The sequence below is a fragment of the Muscardinus avellanarius genome (genome assembly GCF_963383645.1).
Source record: "Muscardinus avellanarius genome assembly, chromosome: 3".
NCBI classification, from domain to species: domain Eukaryota; kingdom Metazoa; phylum Chordata; class Mammalia; order Rodentia; family Gliridae; genus Muscardinus; species Muscardinus avellanarius.
Genome location: NC_137788.1, coordinates 112,888,175 through 112,914,084, shown reverse-complemented (window position 1 = coordinate 112,914,084; position 25,910 = coordinate 112,888,175). Strand labels below are relative to the sequence as shown.

At 54.3% G+C, this 25,910-nt stretch overlaps 1 protein-coding gene across 1 annotated transcript; it reads left to right on the top strand.

The window, feature by feature from the left end:
- Positions 1-1,514: 1,514 nt before the first annotated feature.
- Positions 1,515-17,559, top strand: BCAN (brevican; the record flags this gene model as incomplete). The annotated part of the gene is made up of 13 exons (XM_080693251.1): positions 1,515-1,608; positions 2,499-2,873; positions 3,476-3,650; positions 3,832-3,959; positions 4,792-5,085; positions 7,485-7,706; positions 8,539-9,168; positions 12,297-12,413; positions 13,622-13,780; positions 14,869-14,951; positions 15,228-15,372; positions 16,119-16,309; positions 17,437-17,559. The coding sequence occupies 13 exons, from the start codon at positions 1,515-1,517 to the stop codon at positions 17,557-17,559; spliced, it is 2,736 nt and encodes a 911-aa protein (XP_080549377.1).
- Positions 17,560-25,910: the final 8,351 nt, after the last annotated feature.

The window sequence follows — 25,910 nt, the reverse complement described above, 5'->3', positions numbered from 1 at the left end:
ATGCCTATTGCAATATAAATGCTATGATATTTTACTGTACTATTTAAGGAATTATGACCAAGAAAAGTATTATATACTGATTTTTTTTTTTTTTTTTTTTTGGTACTGGGGACTGAAGCAAGGGCATTCTACCACCAAGCCACACCCCCAACTCTATTTTTTCTTTTTTATTTTTTTAAATTTATTTATATTTTGCAGTTCTGGGGATGGAACTCAGGGGTATTAGACCTCCGAGCTACAACCCCTGCCCTATTTTTTATTCTTTATTTTGAAACAGGGTCTCACCGAGTTGAAAAGGGCCTCACTAAGTAGCTGAGGCTGGCTGAGAATTTATGATCCTCTTTCTTGTCTCAGCCTCCCGAATACATGCCCAACTCTATTCTTTATTTTGAAATGGTCTCACTGAGTTGCAAAGGGCCTCGCTAAGTAGCTGTCTGTGAACTGTGATCTTCCTGTCTCCGCCTCCCCAGTGCTGGGATGACAGGCACGTTTGCAGCTGGTTGAATGCTCAGATGTGGACCCCAAGGATATAGAAGGCCAGCTGGAGAGCAGTGCCTACCACTCATGCTAGTTGAGAGCATTTACTCAGCTCCTACTGTGTACCTTATGCTGTGCATTTGTACAGTTTTTTTGTTTTGTTTTGTTTTGGTTTTCATTTTGGCAGTGGTACTGGGGATTGAATCCAGAGCCTTACATATGCTAGGCAAGTACTCTACCACTGACCTATATCTTCAGCCCTGTACAGAGGTTCTTTTTGTCTGTTTTTGTTTTGTTTTGTTTGTTTGTTTGTTTGTTTTTTGCAGCTCTGGGTATGGAACTCAGTACCATTCTACCTCCGAGCTACAACCCCAGCCCTATTTTTTATTCTTTATTTCAAAACAGGGTCTCATTGAGTTGCGGAGGACCTCACTAAGTAGCTGAGGCTGTCTGCGAACCGCGATCCTCCTGTCTCAGCCTCCCGAGTTCTGGGATGACAAGTGTGCGCCACCACGCCCGGCTTTTTTGTCTGTTTTTTTTTTTTTTTGGGGGGGGGTTCCTGGAAGCCCTTCTACCTCCGGGCTACACTCCCAGACCTATTTTTACATTTTATATTTGGAAACAGGGTCTCCTAAGCCAGCGTGCGCGGCTGGCTTCGAACCTGCGAGATCCTCCTGTCTCTGCCTCCCAAGCGCGGGGATTACAAGCGTGCGCCATCACGCCCGGCTTTTTTGTCTGTTTTTAATCAGAAGCACTCTCCTAGCACAAAGCCTCATCACATTGTGATGAGGTGGTAGTTAAAGGTGCTCTTTTTCACATAAGAAAGAAAATGCCCAGAGAGAGTAAGGTGCTTGGCTTAGGTCACACAGGGCTGGGCTCTGAGGAGGAATTCCTCGGCAGGGAGACAGGGATCTGGAACAGAGTTAATGGGGCTAAAGTATGTGTGACCCGGGTGGGTACAGAGGGAGCAGGGCAGAGGAGCCACCCTGAAGTCTAACCTCATCTTCCTTCCTCAAGTCCCTCTGTCCGTCTGTAGCATGGCCCCCCTCCTTCCAGCAGGCCTGCTGGCCACCCTGGCCCTGATGCAGGTCCCTGAAGCTTTAGCTGATGTCCCGGGAGGGGACAGCTCAGGTAAGCAGCCCCGTGGGGAGTCCTCTGCCTGCAGTAGAGGGTGGTCTCTCCGGCAGCCTGAACCAGCTGCAGGCAGCCAGGGGGCTGGGGAGAAGATGGAGCCCCGAATACTACAGGGAAGGGGCATTTGGAGACTAGGGATGAGTTGTGGGCTCCTGTAGGTGAGGAAATTGTGCAGGTAGGGCTAGCTAGGGTCCCTGGGCTGGAGGATACAGGGGGCCCTGGGGGAAGAAGAATTGGAAGCTGGGCTTAGTGGAGCATGCCTGTAATCCCAGCATTTGGGAGGCTGAGACAGGAGGATCGCAGGTTTGAAGGCAGCCTCAGCAAGTAGTGAGACTCTGGTCAACCTAGTGAGACCCTGCTTCAAAGTAAGAATAAAATATAGGGCTGGGGGTGTAGCTTGGAGGTAGAATGCCCCTGGGTTCCATTCTCAGTACCACAAAAAATAAAATAAAATAAAAATTTAAAAAGGGCTGGGGGAGTAGCTCAGAGGTAGAATGCCCCTGGGTTCCATCCCCAGTGCTGACACACACACACACACACACACACACACACACACACACACACACAAATAATAAATAAATAAATAAATAAATAAATAAATAAATAAAGGGAGGGAAACCCCTGAAGGCGATCCGGTGGACTGAGAACAGGGCTGGGGCCCAGGCATCCCAGTTGGGTGACCCTTGGGGGGGGGGCGGTCTGAGAATCCTGGGTCTGTTTAGTAGGGGTGAGTCTAGGGGACCTGGAGGCAGGGTCGCAGGACCCTGGTCCCACAGGCCGGGCTGCAAACTTGAGGGTGTGGCCGTGGCAACCTGGGGCCGGGCTGGGAGACCGGCTGGGGACTTGGGGGTCCGAGCGCCCGGTGCAGCCGCCCCTCCCGCCCGCAGAGGACCGCGCCTTCCACGTGCGGATCTCGGGCGCCGCGCCGCTGCGGGGCGTGCTGGGCGGCGACCTCACCATCCCGTGCCACGTCCACTACCTGCGGCCGCCGCCCGGCCGCCGGGCGGTGCCGGGCTCTCCGCGGGTCAAGTGGACCTTCCTGTCCGGGGGCCGCGAGGCGGAGGTGCTGGTGGCCCGGGGCCTGCGAGTCAAGGTGAGCGAGGCCTACCGGTTCCGCGTGGCGCTGCCCGCCTACCCCGCGTCGCTCACCGACGTCTCCCTGGTGCTGAGCGAGCTGCGGCCCAACGACTCGGGCATCTACCGCTGCGAGGTCCAGCACGGCATCGATGACAGCAGCGACACGGTGGAGGTCAAGGTCAAAGGTGAGAGCACGCAGCCCAAGCACACCTGGCATCTCGGTACTTGGGAGGCTGAGACAGGAGGATGGCCTTCGCGGACAGCCTCAGCTACTTAGCGAGGCCCTTTGCCACTCAGTGAGACCGTTTCAAAATAACGACTAAAAAATAGGGCAGGGGGTGTAGCTTGGTGATAGAATTCCTGGTTCCCATCCCCAGTGCTGCAAATAATAAATAAATAAATACATAAATAAATAAATAAATAAAACAAAAAATAGAGCTGGGGTAGCTGGGCGTGGTGGCACACGCTTGTCATCCCAGCATTCGGGAGGCTGGGACAGGAGGATCGTGGTTCGCGGACAGCCTCAGCTCCTTACTGAGGCACTTTGCAACTCAGTGAGACCCTGTTTCCAAATAAAGAATAAAAAATAGGGCTGGGGGTGTAGTTCGGACGTAGAATGTTCCTGGGTTCCATCCTCAGTAACGCAAAAATAAATAAATAAATAAATAAAGTCCTTCGTGCTATAGGGTGAAGGGCCTTCCCCATTGGGTACGAGGGAGTTCCGAGGAAGTGAGCAGGGTGGGTGACCCCCCAACCTTCCAGCTCAGAAGTCCTCTTTTCCCCTCAGGGGTCGTCTTTCTCTACCGAGAGGGCTCGGCCCGCTATGCTTTCTCGTTCGCTGGAGCCCAGGAGGCCTGTGCGCGCATAGGAGCCCGCATCGCCACGCCTGAGCAGCTCTACGCCGCTTACCTGGGGGGCTTTGAGCAGTGCGATGCAGGCTGGCTGTCCGACCAGACCGTGAGGTGGGCGTGGCGGTGGGCGTGGCTTCCCTGCCAGCTACTTGGGGGGCACCTGCTGCCTCGTGTTGGGCTGGACATGCAGGGGGAAGCTGGCCCGAGGAGGGAAGGGGAGGACCCAGGATGACAGCCGGCTAGAATACCAACAGGCACAGGTATCCAGCCTCTGCTCTTTCGCCCTCCCCAGGTACCCCATCCAGACCCCGCGAGAGGCCTGCTATGGAGACATGGACGGCTTCCCTGGGGTTCGCAACTACGGAGTGGTGGACCCGGATGACCTCTATGATGTTTACTGTTACGCCGAAGACCTGGATGGTGATTGGGAGAGCGGGTTCCCCCTTCTCCATCACTGCCGCCCATAGCTCCCCTCTGCCTCCTCCGCTGGACCGTCCCTTCCCCGGTGCAGGAGAGTAAGGAGACAGGCGGAGTAGGGAGTCGGTCAGCATCCTTTCCTGAAAGCTGTCTCAGAGGCGAGCTCCTGAAGGAGCCTCGCCGGGTTGGCAGCACACCGAGTTTGAGTGGCAGCCTTTCCGCCATCTGCTGTCCAGACTGTACGATTTTGTGCACAGCAAGGCAGCAAGGAAGCTGGGCCAGGTTCTTTTGATGTCTATCTCCTTGCTTCCCTCCTCTTCCTTCCTTCCTCTTTTTTTTTTCTTTTTTCTTTTTGTGGTACTAAGGCTTGAACCCAGGGGCATTCTACCTCCAAGCTACACCCCCAGCCTATTTTTTTATTCTTTATTTTGAAACAGGGTCTCATTGAGTTGCAAAGGGCCTCACACTAAGTATTTATTATTTTGCAGTACTGGGAACGGAACCCAGGGCATTCTACCTCTGAGCTACACACCCAGCCCTATTTTTAATTTTTTATTTTGAAACAGGATCTCACTGAGTTGCAAAGGGCCTCAGTAAGTAGCTGAGGCTGTCTGGGAACCGTGATCCTCCTGCCTCAGCCTCCCAAGTACTGGGATTACAAGTGTGTACTACCATGCCCAGCTTAATCTCAATCTCCTTTCCATCCAGACTTTGATTCTAATAAGGTAGGGTAGTTGGCCTGGTGTCTCAGACTAGGAGACTGAGACCCAGAGAAGTTTGCCCGGGGTCCTACAGTGCCGACAGCCCCTGACATGGCTTCCTCTTCCTCATGTAGGAGAGCTGTTCCTAGGAGCCCCTCCGGACAAGCTGACATTGGAGGAGGCACGGGCATACTGCCGGGAGCGCGGTGCAGAGATTGCCACCACGGGCCAGCTGTATGCAGCCTGGGATGGCGGCCTGGACCGCTGCAGCCCCGGCTGGCTGGCTGACGGCAGCGTGCGGTACCCCATCGTCACCCCCAGCCAGCGCTGCGGTGGGGGCCTGCCTGGTGTCAAGACCCTCTTCCTCTTCCCTAACCAGACCGGCTTCCCCAACAAGCACAGCCGCTTCAATGTGTACTGCTTCCGAGGTAAGCCCGCTCCCTGCACGGCCAGATCACCCCAGAGAGGAGAGGCTGGCCCCGGAAGTCCTGCCCAGCTCAGACCACTTTCTCTGGGTCTTTGCCATTTGCCTGAAGGCATCTTGGGTGTTGCCTAGCTCGCCTCCCCTAGTTCTGGACACGGCCCTCGCAGGTCTCCCTCAGCAGCATGGCTCCTGGAGTGGCCACACCTCTGCGGCACCTCCCCTACCTCCTCTTCAGCAAGCCATGTATCTCCTCCAGCTTCAAAGTTGCCTATTTATTTATTTATTTATTTTTGCAGTACTGGGGACTGAACCCAGGGGCATTGTACCTCTGAGCTCCACCCTCAGCCCTATTTTTATTTTTTATTTTGAAACAAGGTCTCACCGAGTTGCAAAGGGCCTCACTAAGTAGCTGAGGCTGGCCGTGAACCATGATCCTCCTGTCTCAGCCTCCCAGATGCTGGGATGACAAGTGTGGGCCACCGCGCCCGGCTTTCAAAGTTGCCTCTTCTTGTTGCTTCTTACATGCCAGGCTGCTGAGTGAGTTCCCTTTCCCAGTGGATGAGCTGCTTGAGTTCTTGCACTTAACTAAATGTCCTGAAGAGGGTTTCTGGAACCTGTAACTTAAAGCCTTGGCTGTGCACGCTTGTAATCCCAGTACTCAGGGGCCTGAGACAGGAGGAGGAGGATCACAGATTTGAGGATGGCCTCAGCAATAGAACAAGACTCTCCGCAACCTTAAGGAGACCTTGTTTCAAAACAAAAAATAAAGAAGGCTGAGAGGGTGTTTCTTGGAGATAGAATGCCTCTGGGTTCAATCTCCAGTGTGTGTGTGTCTGTCTGTCTGTCTGTCTCTCTCTCTCTCTCTCTCTCACACACACACACACACACACACACACACACACACACACACACACACACACACAGGTTAACTACCAGCTTGACCACCAGATACCCCCAGACATGGTTCCTCCAGGGCAGTTGCACATAGATTGTGAGGAAAACACTTTCTCCTGGGTAGAAGGAGAGCAGGAGCAGAGCAGGAGAGGAGTGACAATGGCACAGGAGCCGAGGCAGCAGTGATGCACACAGGCTTGCCAGTCTGCTGTGGACCAGGGCTCAGTGGAGCAGCTGGTGAGGACAGGAATGCACCGTCCTGTCCTCCCGTCTTGCCTGACTAGGCACAGATGGTCCTCAGGGCTTTTTGTAGCCCAATTCCACCTTCATTTCATTGGTTTTCTGTTCTCTGTTCCCTTCTCCAGAGGACAAGGTATCCATCCTAGACTTCTGTTTGTTTTTTGTTTTTTGTTTTTGTTTTTTCCTAGTCCTGGGGACTGAGCTCAGGGGCATTCTACCTCCAAGCTATACCTCAGCCATTAGTATTATTATTAGTATTAGTATTGCAGTACTGGGGATGGAACCCAGGGGCATTCTACCCCTGAGCTACCCCCCCCCCAGACCTATTTTTTATTTTGAAACAGAGTCTCACTGAGCGGTAAAGGGCCTCACTAAGTAGCTGAGGCTGGCTGCAAACCTGTGATCCTCCTGTCTCAGCCTCCTAAGTACTAGGATTATAAGCATGGGCCACCACATTCGACTGACCTCTGGGTATTTAAGAAGAATAAAAGGAGCATGGTAGCACACTCCTGTAGTCCCAGTCCTTGGAATGCTGAGACAGGAGGATTGCAGGTTCAAGGCCATCCGTAGCAACTTACTAAGACCCTCACTAACTTAATGAGACCCTGTTTCTTTCTTAGTTTTTTCATTTTCTTTTTTGTGATACTGGAGATTGAACCCAGGGGCATCCTACCTCCAAGCTACACCCCCAGTTCTCTTCCTTCCTCCCTTTTTTTTGCGGTACTGGGGATGGAACCCAGGGTATTCTACCTCCGAGCTACACCATAGCCCTATATTTTATTCTTTATTTTGAAACAGGGTCTCACTGAGTTGCAAAGAGCCTCACTATGTAGTTGAGGCTGTTCTTGAACCATGCTCAGAGGTCAAATGCCCCTGGGTTCCATCCCCAGACCCACACACACAAAAAAACAATAGCCAGGCGTGGTGGCGCACGCTTGTAATCCCCGCACTTGGGAGGCAGAGACAGGAGGATCGCGCAGGTTCGAAGCCAGCCGCACACGCTGGCTTAAGAGACCCTGTTTCCAAATAAAAATGTAAAAATAGGTCTGTGTTTGTAGCCCAGAGGTAGAAGGGTTTCCAGGAACCCCAGTACCACCAAAAAAAAAAAAAAAAAAAAAAAAAAACAACCAATAAAAAACACATGACCCACACTAAGCACTTGGTTAATGCTTGGGGGATGGGTGGCAAGACTGCAGGGTGCCTCCATAGAGGCTTGCAAGGGAACTTAGAGTTCAGAGCCGCCCATTCAGCACTTCCCTCCTACCACAGACTCTGCCCACCCCTCCACCATCCCTGCGGCCTCCGACCCAGCCTCCGAAGGCCTAGAGGCCATTGTCACCGTAACAGAGACGCTGGAGGAACTGAAGCTGCCGCAGGAAACGATGGAGAGCGAGTCCCGAGGAGCCATCTACTCTGTTCCCATCCTGGAGGATGGAGGAGGCGGGAGCTCCACTCCAGAAGACCCGGCGGAGGCCCCCCGGACCCTTCTAGGTACCTCAGTCCCCTTCCCCAGGCAGGTTGCCACCTCCGAGGAGCCAGGGCAGAAGGCAACACCAGGTGAAAGCCAGGGCTCCAGCTGGCACAGTTATGCTGGGAAAGGCAGCTCCCGACCTTCTCCCAGCCTTTGCTTTTCAAGTAATCCCACCCCAGCTCTCTGGGGTAGGGATACTTGCACTAAGGGGCCACCCCTGGGAGCTTTCCTTTCCTTGGTCCTTCCTCCGCTTTACCTACTCCAAACAAACTAGTGGTTGAACAGTCAGTCTAGGAAGAGGCAACGGCCATGTTTTCCTGAGCTCAGGACAGCTTGCAGAGCCCCCTCGGTTATGCTTCAAGGATGTATCTCTGAGGCTGGGCATGGTGGTGTATGATTGTAATCCCAGCATTTGGGAGGCCGAAACAGGAGGACTGTGGTTCGCAGACACCCTCAGCTACTTAGTGAGGCCCTTTGCAACTCCATGAGACCCTGTTTCAAATACAATAATAAAAAACAGGGCTGGGGGTGTAGCTCGGAGGTAGAATGCCCCTGAGTTCCATCCCCAGTACTGCAAACAAACAAACAGGCAAAAAAACACAAAACAATAGGGCTGAGGGTGTAGTTCAGAGATAGTTCAGAGGTGGAATGCCCCTTGGTTCCATCCCCAGTAACTCCCCCACACACACATGGATGCAGCTCTGGTTGAAGGTCTTCCAGTGTGGGGCAAAGGCCACCCATTCCCAGGCCAGGTCCTCCGCCCCGCCCCGCCCCGCTTTCCCAGCCCTGGCTCTGCTCCTGGGAGAACTGGGGTTGCTGTCCCTGGTGCTGAACTGTTTGTACTTGGCCTAGAATTGGAAATCCAGTCTACTGTAACACCCACCCAGTCTTCTGAAGAGGAAGATAAGGCATTGGAGGAAGAAGAGAGATACAAGGATGAAGAAGAGACAGAGGAGGAGGAGGAGCAGGAGGAGGAGGAGGACAACGACGACCTTTGGGCGTGGCCCAGCCAGCTCAGTAGCCCCCTCCCCACTGAGCTGGACACAGGAGAGTCTCCGTCCCCTTCAGCAGGGGCAGTCCTGCAGCCCAGCACATCTCCACCCTTTGATGGAAGGCCAGAAGCTCCCAGGCCTCCAGTTGTCCGTGGACCACCTCCTGAGACCTTGCCCACTCCCAGGGAGGGGAGCCGAGTGCCCCCGCCACCTGCCACTTCAGCTGGGGCCAGAGAAGTGGGGGAGGAAGTTGGGGGTCCTGAGCGAGCTGAGGTTCCTCGAGGAGAGAGTGAGGAGACAGGGAGCTCCGAGGATGGCACCACATCCCTGCTTCCAGCCACACATGCCCCTGAGGGTGCCCGGGAGCTGGAGACTCCCTCCGAAGAGAACTCTGGAAGAACCGCCCCAACAGGAATCTTAGTGCAGGCCCAGCCAGGGCTGCCCACTGACAGTGCCAGCCGAGGTGGAGGTGCCGTGGCCCCCTCATCAGGTAACTCTGCTCAGGGCTCGGCTTCCCTGCTCCTCCTCCTCCTCTCCCCGCCTCTGCAGCTCTGGATCACCTGACCTGTCACCTTTAACCCGCCATTGCCCGTCTCTCCTGTCCTTTGCCTTCATTCTCTTTCCGAGCTCTACCTGCGGGTCTCCAATCTTGGGCACTCCGCTTTGTGATGACCATCCCAGCTCTCTGATTCTCTGCCCTGGGACCCCAGCCCCGTCACTGACCACCTGTGGCCACCACTGGCCACTGCCTGCCCCTGCCCCACCTCCCTGGCCCTGCAGAGTGTCCTTGTGGTCTTGGGGGCAGCCCCGTCTTCCCCGGCCTCTCCCCAGCCACCTCCCACTGATCTCAGGGAAGCCTGGGAGTCCGTCCCCGCCCCCACCGTCCGGGGTCCAGAAGCCCCTCACCCCACGGAGCCTTAAGAGACTACTTCTGTGAAGTATTTTTTTCCGACTGTTTCATGGAAAACAAACCTTGAAAATAAATCTCGATTAAACTGCTTTGTAACCAAACTTTGGCACCCTCTGTCTCTACCTCCAGCTGTCTGTCCTTATTCCGTGGATCTGTGACACGGGCAGCTTGATGATGTCCTTCCGTCTCTCTCTCCCTCTTTCCCTCTCCCTTTCTCCCTTTCTCTTTCTTCTCTGTCTCTGTCTTTCTCTCTTTTTTTCCTCTTTTCCCACCCTTTCCTGTCCTCGTGGTCTAACAGCCCCATGATGTCCCTCGGGCCTGTACACTCTCCCTCCTGATTTCTGAGATTCCAGAGCTGACTGTATACACGGCCCCAGAGAAGTCATCGCCTGTCTTTCCCATGGGGTGCGAGGAGTTGTAGTCCCTCCCGCCTGAAGGGGAGAACCCCTGCACCGCCTGGGACGGGGTGCCGTGCCCCCAACCTGGTGGCTCCTTCTTAGAGCCGCAACTGGGAAAGTCAGCAGAGGTCCAGTTCCTGTTGCCCCTCAGCCCCACCTCGCATCTCACAGGGGACAGTAACTGTCACCGCTGCCTGCCCCTCCTCCACTAACCCCCCACTAATGACCATCTCTGACCTAGCGGGAATGGCTTCATCCCCCCCCAAACCAAAGGATCTCGAAGTCCCTCCTGCTGGAGAACCTCCACACAAAGAAGGAGAACATGGAGGGAGGGGGGCTGGGGAGTGAGGTGCTGGGGTCGGGAGAAGCCCCGCCTGCTCACCGAGGGTGAAGATTCCCAGCTTCAGGTCCCCTCCTAGATGGCCCAGGGTGGGCAGAGCTCAACTGCGGGCCCTCTGCTCAGCTGGCCTCGGTACCGTGCAGGGCAGGGAGGGGGTCTCCGGGCAAAGGAGCACCCCCCTGCATGAAGAGTGGGAGGGCCCAGCCTGCCCGTCCAGCGGGAGGGCAGGAGACACTTCCTGGTGGTCTACAGCAGCCGGCCCCAGAGAGGTGGACGGAAAAAGACAAAGCCCAAGAAGAGTCCCTTCACCCTACTCCGCACCCCCTGGGTTCAAGCCCTTCTACAGCCAGGGTTAGGGAGACTACATCTCCGTGTCCCCAGGCAGGGAGGGCGGCAAGGGAAAGAAAGAGGACAAGAAACGCAGGAAAGTGTGAGGATTTGGGGCATGGGGATCATTCAGGACTCTTAATCTCTGCTGGGCCTGGTGCTTGACCAATCAATGAAACACCTTGGTGGGGGGGCAGTACTGCCATCTGGGAAGAAACTAATGGCAGGAAGGGAGCTGGGAGGCTGATTCTTTTGATCAAAGACAGCTAGGTCATCGCAGCAAGATTCTGCGAGTGGACTCCAGCTTCTCCCCACTCCCATGTTCTGTTCCCCAGCTGGGCAGGGATCCAGATACAAAGAACAGATAGCAGACCCAGGGGCAGTATGGTAGTCTAAGAGGGCTGCCTGGAGGAGAGGAGAAATGGAGGTGGGCTAGGGAACACCGAGAAGGCCCAAAGCAGAAAACCAGTAGAAGCAGCTGTGAGCTGGTGGCCCCAGGCCTCTCACTCACCCTGAAGGGGTGGGGCTCCGCACACTGGATCTCCACTAAGAACTCCTGGGCTGACTGACTCCACCCAGTAGACAGCAGGGAGAATGATTGGCTCTCCCCTGGACCAAGTGACTGCTAAAAACCAGCCTGGGGCCCTGGCTCCTCCTGCCTGTAATCCCAGTACTCCAGAGGCTGAGACGGGAGGGTCTAAAGTTTGAGGCCAGCTTCAACAACTTAGCAAGGCTGTCAGCAGTTTAGTGAGACCCTGTTTCAAAATAAAAAATAAAATCGGACTGGGGCCTGGGATGTAGCTCAGAGATAGAATGCCCCAGGGTTCTATCCCCAGTGCCACAAAAAAGGGGAGAATGTAGGTTGCAGGCAGAGTACCCCTGGTTAAAAAAAAAAAAAAAAAAGAAAAAAGAAAAAAGAGAAAAGAATATCAGAAGGTGGGCGTACTAGCACAGGTTGTAATCCCAGTTCTTGGGAGTTTGAGACAGAAGAATCGCAGGTTCTCAGCCAGCCTCAGCTACTTAGTGAGACCTTCTACAGCTTAGTGATACCCTGTTATGAAATAAAGGATAAAAAAAGAAAATAGAGCTGAGGGGTGTAGGTCAGAGGTAGAATGTCCCTGCCTGGGTTCAACCCCCAGTTCTGCAAAAGAAAAAAAAAGACTGCCAGGTGCCAGGGCAGACAGGAAGGCCCGCCCACTGTTGCTATGGTAATTCTCTGCCTTCCTCCTGATTCAAATCTACCACCTGGACTGTAAGAACTGTGTTGGGACCTGATGCAGATGGGGGAGGGTGGCTAAACTCCAGGCCTAGAGGGAGAAAGTGACCTGCCCAGTGTCATACACTAGACCCAGGACCCAGATGACAGCCAGGCCTCGTGACTCAGAGCCCAGGATCTCTCCCCGCAGCAGGGTCAGGCCTGAGTACCCTCCTGGCACTTTCCTCTGCCCTGTTGGATGGGCCCCCGCTGGTGAGCAGGACAGTGGCCTTCACCCCTAAGCCAATGATGAACTGGGGGGACCGGCTGGCTGCAGCAAGATGCAGGAGGACGTGTGGCCCCCAGGACAAGGAAGGCAGGGCCCGGGAACCCTCAGGGGCGCCAGAGTTCTGCATCCCACCCCATCTCACCTCTTTTGCCTTCTCAGGTGACTGTGTCCCCAACCCCTGCCACAATGGTGGGACGTGCCTGGAGGAGGAGCAGGAGGAGGAGGGCGTCCGCTGCCTGTGTTTGCCTGGCTATGGGGGGCACCTGTGCGATGTTGGTGAGTGCATCCAGGGCCATGGGGCGGGCTTGGCAGGGCAGGTTGAAGTCTGGACCCAGCCCCAGTGGACTAGTTCTGGAGAAGGGAGGGAGGACGTTGTTTTTGGCCTTATTTCCAGTGGGTCCCCAAGTTAGGCAAGTTACCACTCCTCTGAGCACTGCCCTCAATAGCTTCCTCTGTTAAGGAGATCCAGAATGTCTCTTAGCTTGGGAGGCTGAAACAGGAGGATCGCAGGTTTGAGACCCACCTCTGCATCTTAGCCAGATTCTTTGCAACTTAGCTAGACTCTGTTTCGTGTGTGTGTGTGTATGTGTGTGTGTGTGTGTGTGTGTGTGTGTGTGTGTTGCAGAACTGGGGATGGAATCCAGAGGCGTTCTACCTCTGAACTACACCCCCAGCCCTATTTTTAAAAATTATTTGTTTTGAAACAGGGTCTCACTGAGTTGCAAAGAACCTCACTAAGTAGCTAAGGCTGTCTGTGAACCACGATCCTCCTGTCTCAGCCTCTCAAATGCTGGGATTATAAGTATGTGCCACCATGCCCAGCTTCAGACTCTGTTTCAAAAATAAAATACAACAAAACAAAACAGGAGCCAGGAGTGGTGGTACGCACTTTAATCTCAGTACCTGGGAGGCTGAGACAAGAGGAGTACCGGTTCATGGACAGCCTCAGTTACTTACTGAGGCCCTTTGCAACTTAGTGAGACCTTGTTTCAAAAAAAAAAAAAGAATAAAAAGTCGAGCTGGGAGTGGAGCTCAGAGGTATAATGCCCCTGGGTCCCATCCCCAGTACAGCAATAAAATAAAATAAAATAAAATAAAATAAAGCAGGAGTGGTAGCTCAGAGGTAGAATGCTCCAGGGTCCCATCCCTAGTAACACACACACACACACACACACACACACACACACACACACCCCTCAGCGCTCAGCAAGCTCCTGACATTCAGGAGACAGTCAATACATACCGCTTTCCCTTCTCCTGAGAAGGGAGACCCAGCCCAGAACGGTCCCTGTCTCTCGGAGAACACCCCAGCAGCCCTGCCCGAGCGCCTCCCTAGCCTAGGCCCCCACGCCCACCGCTCTTTGGCACCGCCCCCGGCCCCTTAGCCCCGGCCCCGGCCCCTGCGGTCCCTCCCTCGGAGACGGAGGCTGCGCCGGGGTGGGGAGCTGGGACTCCGATCTCAGAGGCCCGCCCCCTGCGCCCAGGCCTCCACTTCTGCAGCCCGGGCTGGGACGCCTTCCAAGGTGCCTGCTACAAGCACTTTTCTACGCGGAGGAGCTGGGAGGAGGCGGAGACGCAGTGCCGGATGTACGGCGCGCACCTGGCCAGCATCAGCACGCCCGAGGAGCAGGACTTCGTCAACAGTGGGCTGGGCCGGCGGGAGGGCCCCCCGCCTTCCCGCCCGCGCCCGCGTCGCCTCGCTTCGCATTAATCCGCGCGCTCCTTGCTTGACTTCATTCATTCATTCATTCATTCATTCATTCTTCATTCATTCATTCTTCATTCATTCGCCTTTCCATTGGCTCTCCCTGTCTATCCCACTCAATGCTTAGGCATCGTGGCTTCTTGAAGGAGCAGGTTGGGATTCCGCAGGAAATTGCCCTGTATCGGTCGGGGGTCCCTCAGGGTCGCCACAGGCTCCTCCCAGCCTCCCCCACCCCGCTCCCTTCCTCGAGCTGCTTTCCCAGCTCCGGCGCTGGAAGATTTCCAGCGATTCCCTTTCCTACTGGAGTTGGTGCTTTTCTTCTCCCTCACCCCACACCCCTGCCTTCCCTCTGGCCCATCTTCAGAAGGTGGAGGGAGCTACAAAAATACAGTGAGGGTGCCGGGCGTGGTGGCGCACGCTTGTCATCCCAGCATTTGGGAGGCGGAGACAGGAGGATCCGGGTTCGCGGACCGCCTCAGCTACTTAGCGAGGCCCTTCCCAACTCAGTGAGACCCTGTTTCAAAAGAAAAAAAAAAAAAAAAGGGCTGAGGCTGTAGCTCTGAGGTAGAATGTCTCTGGGTTCAATCCCCGGTGCCGCAAAAAAAAAAAAAAAAAATCGGCTGGGGGTGGTGGTGGTTAGGAGGTAGAATGAGCCTGGGTTCAACCCCCATTACCGCAGAAGTGAATAAATAAAGAGAGCTGGGGGTGTGGCTAGGAGGTGAAATGCTCCTGGGTCAATCCCTAGTACCGAAGGAAGGAAAGAGGGAGGAAGGATGTTGCAGGGGGGTGTGGTTCAGTGGTTAGCGCTTGCCTAGGATGCTCAGGGGCCTGGGTTCCACCCTTAACACAGAAAAAAGAAAAAGAAAAAGTTCTCTTCCAAATGCCAGTACGGTCCGTTTGTCCACTTGGAAACCCGGGGAGGCGGGATTGGGATTTTGCGATGGATGCCCCGACGGGGGACCGCCGCGCCATCTGCTGGCAGCGGGGCTCACTGCACCCCGCTGTCTCCTGGCGGTTCGTCCCCAGATCGCTACCGGGAGTACCAGTGGATCGGGCTCAATGACCGGACCATCGAAGGCGACTTCCTGTGGTCGGACGGCGTCCCCCTGGTGAGAGGCCACCTCCGCCAGCACCTCTGCCCTCCACCAGCACCGACCCTCCTTCCTTCTCCGTTTCCAGGACCTCCAGTCCTTCCCATCTCCCCATCTCCCTGAGCCCTTGGTCCTCCGGGGCCCCTCTCCTCTCCCCTAAAGCTCCTGCTTCCTTATTTCCCTCCCCGGGCGTCCCTAAGCCCCAATCCCCTGGCCTTCCCTCTCCCCTGGCCGCCTGCGCTGACCCCAGTGCTGTCCTGTGGGGACACCTCACTGTTCCCTCCGTCCCCCCAGCTTTATGAGAACTGGAACCCGGGGCAGCCCGACAGCTACTTCCTGTCTGGAGAGAACTGCGTGGTGATGGTGTGGCATGATCAGGGGCAGTGGAGCGACGTGCCCTGCAACTACCACCTGTCCTACACCTGCAAGATGGGGCTGGGTGAGGCGGGACGGGCGGCCCTGGGCAGAGTTGATAGGAGTGTGCAGGTCTACAAGAGGGAGCCCGGCGCGGTGGCCCATGCTTGGAAATCAGCATTTGGGAGGCTGAGACAGGAGGATCCGACAGCTTTAGCTACTTAGTGAGGCCCTTTGCAATTCAGTGAGACCCTTTTTCAAAATAAAAAATAGGGCTGGGGGTGCAGCTTGGAGGCAGAATGCCCCTGTGTTCCATCCCCAGTACTGCAAAAAAAAAAAAAAAAAAAAAAAGGGTGCTGGGTGTATAGCTTGAAGGTAGAATGCCCCTGAGCTCAACGCACAGTACCAAAACTTGAATAAATAAAAATAAAAAAGAAGAAAGATGGGCATAGTGGCACACACCTGTAATCCCAGTACTTGGGAGGCTGAAACAGGAGGATTGTGGTTTGCAGCCAGCCTTAACTACTTAGTGAGGCCCTTTGCAACTCAGTGAGACCCTGTTTCAAAATAAAAAAAAATAAAATAAAATAGGGCTGGGGGGTGTGTGGCTCGGAGATCGAATGCCCCTGGGTTCCATACCCAATACTGCAAAGAAAAAAAAAATTGTCAGAATGTGTCCAGATCAAGGGAAGGACAGCACATTACCTAGGACCAGGCAGCATCCCTGATCTTGGTTGCCATGTTGTGGCCACCCCGCTCTTTCCCATCAAATTCGGGGAGCTGTTTTCTGAGAAGCCGGGACCCCTGTTCCTGACTCTGCCCTCCCTGCAGTGTCCTGTGGACCCCCGCCGGAGCTGCCCCTGGCTCAAGTGTTTGGCCGCCCACAGCTGCGCTACGAGGTGGACACGGTGCTGCGCTACCAGTGCCGGGAGGGGCTGGCCCAGCGCAACCTGCCCCTGACCCGCTGCCAGGAGGATGGCCACTGGGAGCCTCCTCGGATCTCCTGTGTTCCCCGACGGCCGGTGAGTGCAGGGAGAAGCAGGCGGGGTCTTGGCCAACAGAAGGGAGCAGAAGTCAGCCGGGTGTGGTGGTGCCCACCTCTAACATAGTGCTTGAGAGTGTGCGACAGAAGATCACAGGTTCAAGGCCAGCCTCAATGACTTATGAGACCCTTTCTTTCTTTCTTTCTTTCTTTCTTTCTTTCTTTCTGTGTGGTACCAAGGATGGAAATCAGGGGGATTCCAACTCCAAGCTACATCCTCAGCTCCCCTTTTAAAGTCCTTTTATTTTTATTTATATTTAATTTTATTTATTTATTTATTTATTTATTTATTTATTTATTTATTTATTATTTTGCAGTGCTGAGGATGGAACCCAGGGACCTTCTATCTCTGGGCTACACTCCCAGACCTATTTTATATTTTATTTGTTGTTGAGAGCCTCCCTAAGTTGCTGAGAGCCTCACTGAGTAGCTGAGGCTGGCTTCGAACCTGAGCAATCCTCCTGTCTCAGCCTCCCAAGTACAGAGATTACAGCGTGCTCCACCACACCTGGCCGAGAGTCTTTTTAATTTTTGAAACAGGGTCTCACTGAGTTGCAAAGGGCCTCGCTAAGTAGCAGAGGCTGTCCACGAACTGAGATCCTCCAATCTCAGCCTCCCGAATGCTGGGATGACAAGTGTGCACCACCATGCCTGGCTTTATTCTTTCTTTATTGTTTTGTGATACTGGGAATGGGACCCTGGGGCATTCTACCTCCGAGCCACACCCCCCAGCCCAACTTTTTATTCTTTATTTTGAGACAGGGTCTCACTGAGTTGCGGAGGGCCTCACTAAATACCTGAGTCTGTCTGCAAACCCGGGTTCTCCTGTCTCAGCCTCCCACATGCTGGGATTACAAGCATACACCACCACGCCTGGCTTTATTATTAATTTTTGAAACAGGCCCTCACTCAGTTGTGGAGGGCCTCACTAAGCAGCTGAGGCTGTCCACGAATCATGATCCTCTTGTCTCAGCCTCCTTGGCTTTTAGGGGAAGGGTTCTGACGAAGTCAAGGATTTAGAAGCAAGGAACAGGAAGGTGGGTTCTGAGAAGGCAGCAGTGGAGGAGGAGCCCAGGGTGGAGGGTGAGTGTGTGTGTGTTCCCCCAGGCCCGGGCTCTGCACCCAGCGAAGATGCCAGAAGGACTGAGGGGGAGTCTGCCGGGGCCCTGGAAGAAACTGCTGACCCCTCCTTCCAGCCCTGTGCCTGGTCCTGGAGACACAAAGCCCTGAGCACTGCTGTGCACAGCACTGCCCTCTACCCCAGGAGCTGCACACCCTGTGCCCTTCCCACCAGGAGCCAGGCACACTGCCCCACGGGCTTCTGGGAAATCCCAGGCGCAGTGCCCCACGGGCTTCTGGGAAATCCCAGGCGGCTGGCCCCAGCACAGGCCCTCTCTCTACGCTGGGCCTCGGGTTTTTCCCTCTGGGCAGAGGATGAGTCCCTAAGTGCCTCAACTCCCTACCCCAGCCATCTGTGGACTCTGTTCTAGAGAGCAAGGTGCCCCCTCCCCCTTGCTTTTCAAAGGGGACAAGTTTGCAAACAGCAGGAAATAAAGATGTGTTTAAACCCAAACACGTTTGAAGCTTGTGTGTGTGTGTGTGTGTGTGTGAGAGAGAGAGAGAGAGAGAGAGAGAGAGAGAGAGAGAGAGAGAGAGAAGGAGATGTCGGGCTGGGTCTCATAGGACAGAATTTTCTTGGTACTGGAGATTAAACCCAGGATCATTCTACCTCTTAGCTACACCTACAGCTCCTTTTATATTATTATTATTATTATTATTATTATTAGTAGTAGTAGTAGTAGTAGTAGTAGTAGTAGTAGTACCGGGGATTGAACTATCTCTAAGCTATAACCTCAGCCCTATTTTACTATTATTTATTTATTTATTTGCAGTACTGGGGATGGAACCCAGGGGCATTCTACCTCTGAGCTGCACCCCCAGCCCCATTTTTTTATTCTTTATTTTGAAACAGGGTCTCACTGAGTTGCAAAGGGCTTCACTGAGTAGCTGAGGATGTCCACGAACCGCGATCCTCCTATCTTAGCCTCCTGAATGCTGCGATTTCAAGCGTGCGCCACCACGCCCGGCTTATCTTTTATTTTGAAAAAAGGTCTTGCTAAGTTGCTGAGGCTGCCCTCCAACCTGCAAGTCTCCTCTCTCTGACTCCCAAGTACTGGGATTATGGGCGGGCACTGCCTCCAGCTGAGTTTCTGTGTTTCCAAAGGCCAGAGGAGAGCCAGACAAGATCCTGCACATCATAAGGCCGGTACTTGGAAGGCTGAGACAGGAGGATCACAGGCTGGAGGCAGTCTCAGCAGTTTGACTAGACCTTGTTTCAAAATAAAGAAGTAAAAAGAAGCTTGGCCTGGTGGCCCACGCTCAAAATCCCCATTCTTGGGAGGCTGAGACAGGAGGATCACAGGTTCAAGGATAACCTTAGCAAGTAGTGTGATTTTCATCAATCTAGACCCTGTTTCAAAATAAAAAAACAGAGCTAGGGATCTGGGTGTGGTGGCCCATGCTTGTAATCCAGCATTTGGGAGGCTGAAACAGGAGGATCACAGTTCACGGACAGCTTCAACTACTACTTAGTGAGGCCTTTTGCAACTCAGTGAGACCCTGTTTCAAAATAAAGAATAAAAAATAAGGCTACGGGTGTAGCTCAGCAGTAGAATGCCTATGAGTTCAATCCCTAGTACCAGAAAGAAAAGGAAGAGAGAAAAAGGAAGAAAGAAAGAAGGAAAAAAAGACTGGGGATGTAGCTTGGAGGTAGAAGGCCCTGGGTTCAATCCCCAGTACCAAAAACAAAGGTCAGAGAAATCCCTTGGGTGTCACGGGCGGGCCAGTGCCTGGCACAGAATGGCTGCTCACTAAGCCCTCATGGGATGAAAGAAGCCATCAGCACAGGTGTGCGCAGCTTTAGGGTGCTGCGAGGACAGAGCGCCCTGGAGCCACGCCCACCTAGGTAGGGTTCAGGCTGGAGAGGGAGAGGCGCTAAACCAGATAGGAAGGCAGAGGGGGTGCCTTGGTGTCCCGGGTCCGAGCTCCTGGGGGATCTTGGGGGCTGAGAGCGAGCGTGAAGGGAAGGCTGTGCAGCAGGTCAGGGCCCAGTCGGCAGCAGAGGCCAGGATGCAGAAAAGGGGGAACGTAGATGGAGGCGGAGAGCAGGCTCCACGGAGCAACCTGAGCGTCTCGCCGGGTCGTGACCAGCAGAGGGCGCTGCGGGTGCAGGCGCGTGCGCGAGTGGAGCTGGGTGGGAGGTTGCAGGAGTCCCGGGAGACCGCCAGGGGGCGCCGCAGGCTTTCTGTCTGACGCGCCCGGGGCAGGGAATGTTTGGCTGGGGAGGAGGGGGAGGAGGAGGGGAGGGAGGGCAAGGCTTCCGGCCAGGCTGAGCTGGCCCCGGGGTGGGGGTGGGGGGATTGTGAGTCAGCGGAGGTTGAGATGATGAGGTCATTCTGAGAAATGGAGAGAGAATGACCGAGAGTGTGTGTGGCGGGGTAAGGGGGGGCTCTTCGCAGAGCACGGAACTGAGTCTTTGGAAAAGTGTCAAGATGGGGGGTCTGTCCTCCTGACCCCGGTAAATCATCGCTGCAAATCCTGGCTCTTAGTAACAGGCAATTACTTATGTGTGTGTATGTACACACTCTTCTTTTTTCTTTTTCTCTTTATTTTTTTGCAGATGGAACCCAGGGGCATTCTACCTCCGAGTTACACCCCCAGCCCTATTTATTTTGAAACAGGGTCTCACTGAGTTGCAAAGGGCATCCTAAGTAGCTGATGCTGTCCTAGAACCGCAATCCTTCTGTCTCAGCCTCCCAAGTGCTGGGATAACAAGTGTGCACCACCACGCTCAGCTCCCCCACCTTTGATAATGGGGGTTGAACTCAGGGGCATTCTACATCTGATTTACACTCCCAACCTGATTTTATTTTTTATTTTGAAACAAGGTCTTGCCAAATTGCTGAGGCTGTCCTTGAACCTGCAATCCTCCGGTCTCAGTCTCCCAAATTCTGAGATTACAAGCATGCGCCGTGACATCTGGCATGTGTACACACTCTTGGCTTGGGTCCCCCACTTCTACCACATTCAAACTCCTTTTACTAAAAGTCAGTAAGATTGGGTCAAACCACGAAGCAGGGAGACAGAGAACAGGAGAAGGCTAAGAGAGGGAGCCAGGCGTAGCAATCCCAGGACTTGGAAGGCTGAGGCAGGAGGGGTGCAGCTTCAGGGCCAGCCTCAGCAACTTAATGAGACCCTCAGCAACTCAGCGAGACCTTGTTTCAAATTTAAAAGGGGGGGGGCTGGGAATATAGATCAGAGGTAAAACACTCTTGAGATCAATCCCCAGCACAAACACACACACACACACACACACACACACACACACACACACACACACACACACACACACACACAAATGGCTGGGAGATGTAGAGAGAACCAGAGGAGCAAGACAAGACTGACAGGAACAGGTTGAGGGCAGTGTGTGCTGGGGGAGCTGCGGGCTGTCAGGCCATCCCTGCCTCGCTCCTGGGCCTCCCAGACCCTGGATCTAAACCCCAAACAGCTGCTCTCTGGGATTCTAGCACTGACCTCCCAGCCCCTCCCCACATTCCTTCCTCACCACGGAGTTCACCTGCCTTCCCCTCCCGCACCCCACCCGCATGACGGGAGCAGCAGCTGTTCCCTCAGGACCATTCTGGGCCCTAACCCTTGTGTGTTTTATTAGCCTGTGCTTGTCCACTCGGGGCCTTTCTTAGGGATGTGGTGGCGTTTGGCTGGAATTTTAAGTAAAGACCCAGGGGAAGCCAGGCGTGGTGGCGCCCGCTTGTAATCCCAGCATTCGGGAGGCTGAGACTGGAGGATCGTGGTTCTTGGACAGCCTCAGCTACTTAGTGAGGCCCTCTGCAACTCAGTGAGACCCGGTTTGTTTCAAAATAAAGAATAAAAAATAGGGCAGGGGGTGTAGCTCAGAAGTAGAATGCCCCTGGGTTCCATCCTCAGTACTACTACTACTAATAATAATAATAATTATTATTATAATAATATAAAATAGGGCTGAAGTGTAGCTCGGAGGTAGAATGCTCCTGGATTTCATCCCCAAGACCAATAATAATAATTACTATTATAGGATAAAATAGAGCTGGCTTGGGTTTCTGAGCCTCTCACTAAGGCTCTGCCACCCATCCACTAAGTCTTCTTCAGCAGCAGGAGAGCTCCAGCTCCACTCAGGGCTGGCACGGGAATCCTACCCCCTCCCCACACCTGCTCTCTGCTCCCTGCTCCAGCGGAAACGGAAGCCTTCTCCTGGCTCTGTTGGGCTTCCTGGGGAAGGGGGAGCTGGTCCTCCTGGGATGATTCAGCAGCTCAGCAGTGCTTGCCTGTAGAAATCAGGCCCTGGTTGGGTGTGTCTGTGTGCCTGTGCGACTCAGCCCCTTGTGGAGGGTCAGCCCCGTCTCTTTGGGGGAGTTGGGGTGCTGGCCCGCCCCCGTGGCTGCCTCTGCAAGGCCCTGGACCTGTAGTTCAACTCTCAGCCCCCTTCCTGGGTGTCTGAAGTGGGGTCCGATCACAGGGTGTCCAGCTTCCTGGGGATGAGGGAGGTCAGAGTGTGTCCTGAGAGCACACTCCTGCATCGCCCAGGGGACTGGTGGGGAGATGGTCCTCAGGTTGCTGCTGCCCCAGGCCGCTCTGACCCACACCAGCTCCCCGGGGCTCCCCCATACCGCTGACCCCCACAGCATAGGAACCTCACTGGGTCCTTTGTCCCTGCCCCACGCCCTGCCTGTGGGCCTGTCTCCTTCTCAGGAAGAGAAAGAACCGCATTGTCTCAGCATCCACCATGATACAGCAGCTCCCAAGAACTTCCAGAAATACCCAGCCCACCAGGCCCCCGTGGGTGGAGGACTCTCCTCCAAGCCGAGCCCTGCCCAGAGCAAGCACACAGGGGCCCTTTCTCCCAGCAGTGAAGATCCTTCCCTTCTTGGGGTCTGACTCCCACTCTGCTTGGGAGGCTGAGACAGGAGAACCTCAGATTTGAAGCAAGCCTCAACAATTTAGTAAGACCCTCAGCAACTTACTGAGATTCAGTTTCACAATAAAAAATAAAAAGGTCTGGAGGTAGAATGCCCCCGGGTTCATCCCCAGTACCGAAATAAAAAAATAAAAAAGCTGGACATGGTAGTACATGCCTGTGATCCCAGTACTTGGGAGTTTGAGGCAGGAGGATTGCAGGTTTCAGGCAAGCCTCAGCAACTTAGTGAGATTCTGTTTCAAAAAAGAATAAAAAGCCAGGCATGGTGGCTCATGCTTGTGATTCCAGCACTTGGGAGGCTGACACAGGAGGATCAAGGTTCTCAGCCAGCCTCAGCTACTGAGTGAGGCCCTTTGCAACTCAGTGAGACCCTGTTTCAAAATAAAAAATAAGCCAGGCATGGTGGTGCACGCTTGTAATCCCCGCGCTTGGGAGGCGGAGACAGGAGGATCGCGCAGGTTCAAAACCAGCCTCGCTGGCTTAAGAGACCCTGTTTCCAAATAAAATAATATTTGAAAAAATAGGTCTGGGAGTGTAACCTGGAGGTAGAAGGGTTTCTAGGAACCCCAGTACCACAAAAAAGAAAAGGAAGGAAGGAAAGAAAGAAGGAAGGAAAGAAAGAAAGAAAGAAGGAAAGAAAGAAAAACAGGGCTGGGGGTATAGCTCAGAGGTAGAATGCCCCTGGGTTCCATCCCCAGTACAGCGAAAAAGAAAAGAAAAAGAAAAGAAAAAGAAAAGGGGCTGGGGATGTAGCTCAGAGGTAGAATGTCAGAGGTAGAATGTCCCTGGGTTTAATTCCAAGAGAGAAAGAGAGGGAAGGAAGAAAGGAGGGAGGGAGGGAGGAAGAAAAAGAAGGGAAAGTTTGGGAAGGAGAAGAGCCTGGGAGAAGCTGCTGCCCAGCCAACTCTAGACTCCGCTCCTGGTCCGCGTGGGAGGATGCGCGGCCTCGGTGTTTAGACTGTTCTTCCTTTATTTAGAGGGATTGTTGACAGGGGGAAGGCTGCCGGTCACCCCAGCCCACAGTCCCCTGGCAGTGTTCTACAGACCCTAAGTGGCATCTCGGGGCTCCCAGGACTGTTGACAAGGGACAGCTGGCTGCGCCTTGCGGGGGGCACAGCCAAAGCCAAGCTGAACTTTACTCTGACATCATCTCCTTGCAAATGAGAGCAGTGGCGCACACCTGTAATCCCAGCCCTTGGGAGGCTGAGACGGGAGGATCGCGTTTGGAGACCAACCTCAGCAACTTAGAGAGGCCTTCTGCAACGTGGCAAGATCCTGTTTCAAAAACAAAAAGTGCAGCTGGGTGTGGTGGCACACGCTTGTAATCCCAGTATTTGGGAGGCTGAGACGGGAGGATCGTGGTTCGTGGACAGCCTCAGCTACTTAGTGAGGCCCTCTGCAACTCAGTGAGACCCTGTTTCAAAATAAAGAATAATTGCCGGGCGTGCTGGCGCACGCTTGTAATCCCCATGCTTGGGAGGCAGAGACAGGAGGATCGCGCAGGTTCGAAGCCAGCCGCACGCGCTGGCTTAGGAGACCCTGTTTCCAGATAAAAATAGAAAATAGGTCTGGGAGTGTAGCCCGGAGGTAGAAGGGCTTCCAGGAACCCCAGTACCACCACCAAAAAAAAAAAAGAATAATTAAAAAAGGGGGGGGGGCGTGTGGGTGTAGCTTGGAGGTAGAATGCCACTGGGTTCCATCACTAGTACTGCAAAAAAAAAAAAAAAAAAAAAAGTACTGGGACTGTAGCTCAAAGTATGCCCTTGAGTTTAATCTCCAGTACCAAAAATCAAAAAAGGTGACCAAGAGAACAGGAAGGAGTCCTGGAGAGCCCAAGGGATTCGGGAGTTGGCCGTGGGCCAGGAAGAAGGAGAGTGGGTAGAAGACAGAGGAGAGGTAAAGGTTGGACAGAAAGGAGAGCAGAGCCCTTGAGTGTCCGGGGTGGCTGACAGCGAGGGGTCTCTACTCACTGGGGCCGATGGAGCCTTGGAGGACCCAGGAGGGCCCAGAGCCAGCCAGAGTCTCTGGCCGCCCTTCTTGGGCCCCAGGGCTGGCTTGGAAGCAGCTGAGCGCGCACCTGCTGGGAGGGGTTCCTCGACAGAGGCCTCCTGGCACCTGCCTCCGTTTATTTCTGGAGTTACAGCTGAGCCATGGGGGTGGGGAGTGAATGGGCCTGAGGAGGGGAGGCTGTCAGGAAGGGGGAGGAAGAGGGCCAAGAGCTGGGATTTGGTGCCTGGGGTCTCTTCCTTGGGGCAGAGAATCAGAAGCGAGTGTTAGTATACAAGAGGACCCCCACACTGAGCCCTGGTGCATTGGAACTTGGGGAAAGGCGTCCCAAGCAGGAGGCTGGTCCAGCCCTCTTGAAATATTGCAGGAGAGGGGAGCCAAAAGAGAGGGAGAGCCAGCCAGGCGCGGTGGCATGCCCTTGTAATGCCGGTACGCTTGAGGCTCAGACAAGAGGACTGCAGATTTAAGGCCGGCCTCATAACTTAGTGAAATCCTGTTTCAAACCAAAAAATAAAAAGGGCTGGGGGTGTGGCTCAGAGATAGGTTGCTCCTGGGTTCAATCTCTGGTACCAAAATTAAAGAAAGAAGAAAGAAAAAGAAAGGGGGAGAGGGGCCCCTAGAGTAGAAGGAAGCAGAAAGGGTATGGGGATCTGTGTACCATGAGGGCAGGAAGGACTCCCCTTTTTTTTGGTACCAAGAATGGAATCCAGGGGCATTCTACCTCTGAGCTACACCCCAGCCCTATTTTGTATTCTTTATTTTGAAACAGGGTCTCACTGAGTTGCAAAGGGCCTCACTCAGTAGTAGTTGAGGCTGTCCTCGAACCGTGGATCCTCCTGTCTCGGTCTCCAGAATTCTGGGATTACAAGCATGCGCCACCACGCCTGGCAGGAAGGACCCCCTTTTCCTCTGCTTCTAAAAGCAGACTCAAGGGCCCTCGCCCAAGGCCGCCGTCTCTGGGCCTCTGATCCAATCAGCCCCTCTCTGGGTTGGGCAGCTGGGCACTGTCCTGTCTTCCCAAAGCGGGCCCGTGGGCTCAGGAACAGGGTTATCTGGCCCTTTTTCATCCGCTGGCCCTGCTTCCCTGAGAAGCATTCTTTTCCCGCCTAGAGGAAGACCCTCAGTCTAACTGGCATCTGTCCTGCTGTAGCCCCCCACCTTGGAATTTAGCCCTCCCCTGTGGGGTGGGAGGGGGGCATCCAGTTGGAGCCCAGGGGCCTGTCCCCAAACGCACACTCGCACACTCTTCTCGGGTTTCCTCGGCCTGGATGGCTTCCTTTCCACTCCCTCCTCCTCCTTCCCAGGGGCATCCCAGAGGCCAAATTCCGGCTGAAATTAAATTACATTCCTCTGTCCTGGCATGATGGGGACCGCATTGCTGACAGCAGCTATGGCTATGACTCCCTGGGAGGCAGTGGTAGCAGCTGGCTCCCCGGGGTGGGGGTGGGCCTGCAGGAGTGGAGGGGCCAGGGCCTTTCTTCTAAGGCAATGGCTGAGTTGATTGAACCCAGGAGCATTCTACCTCCAAGCTACATCCCAGGCC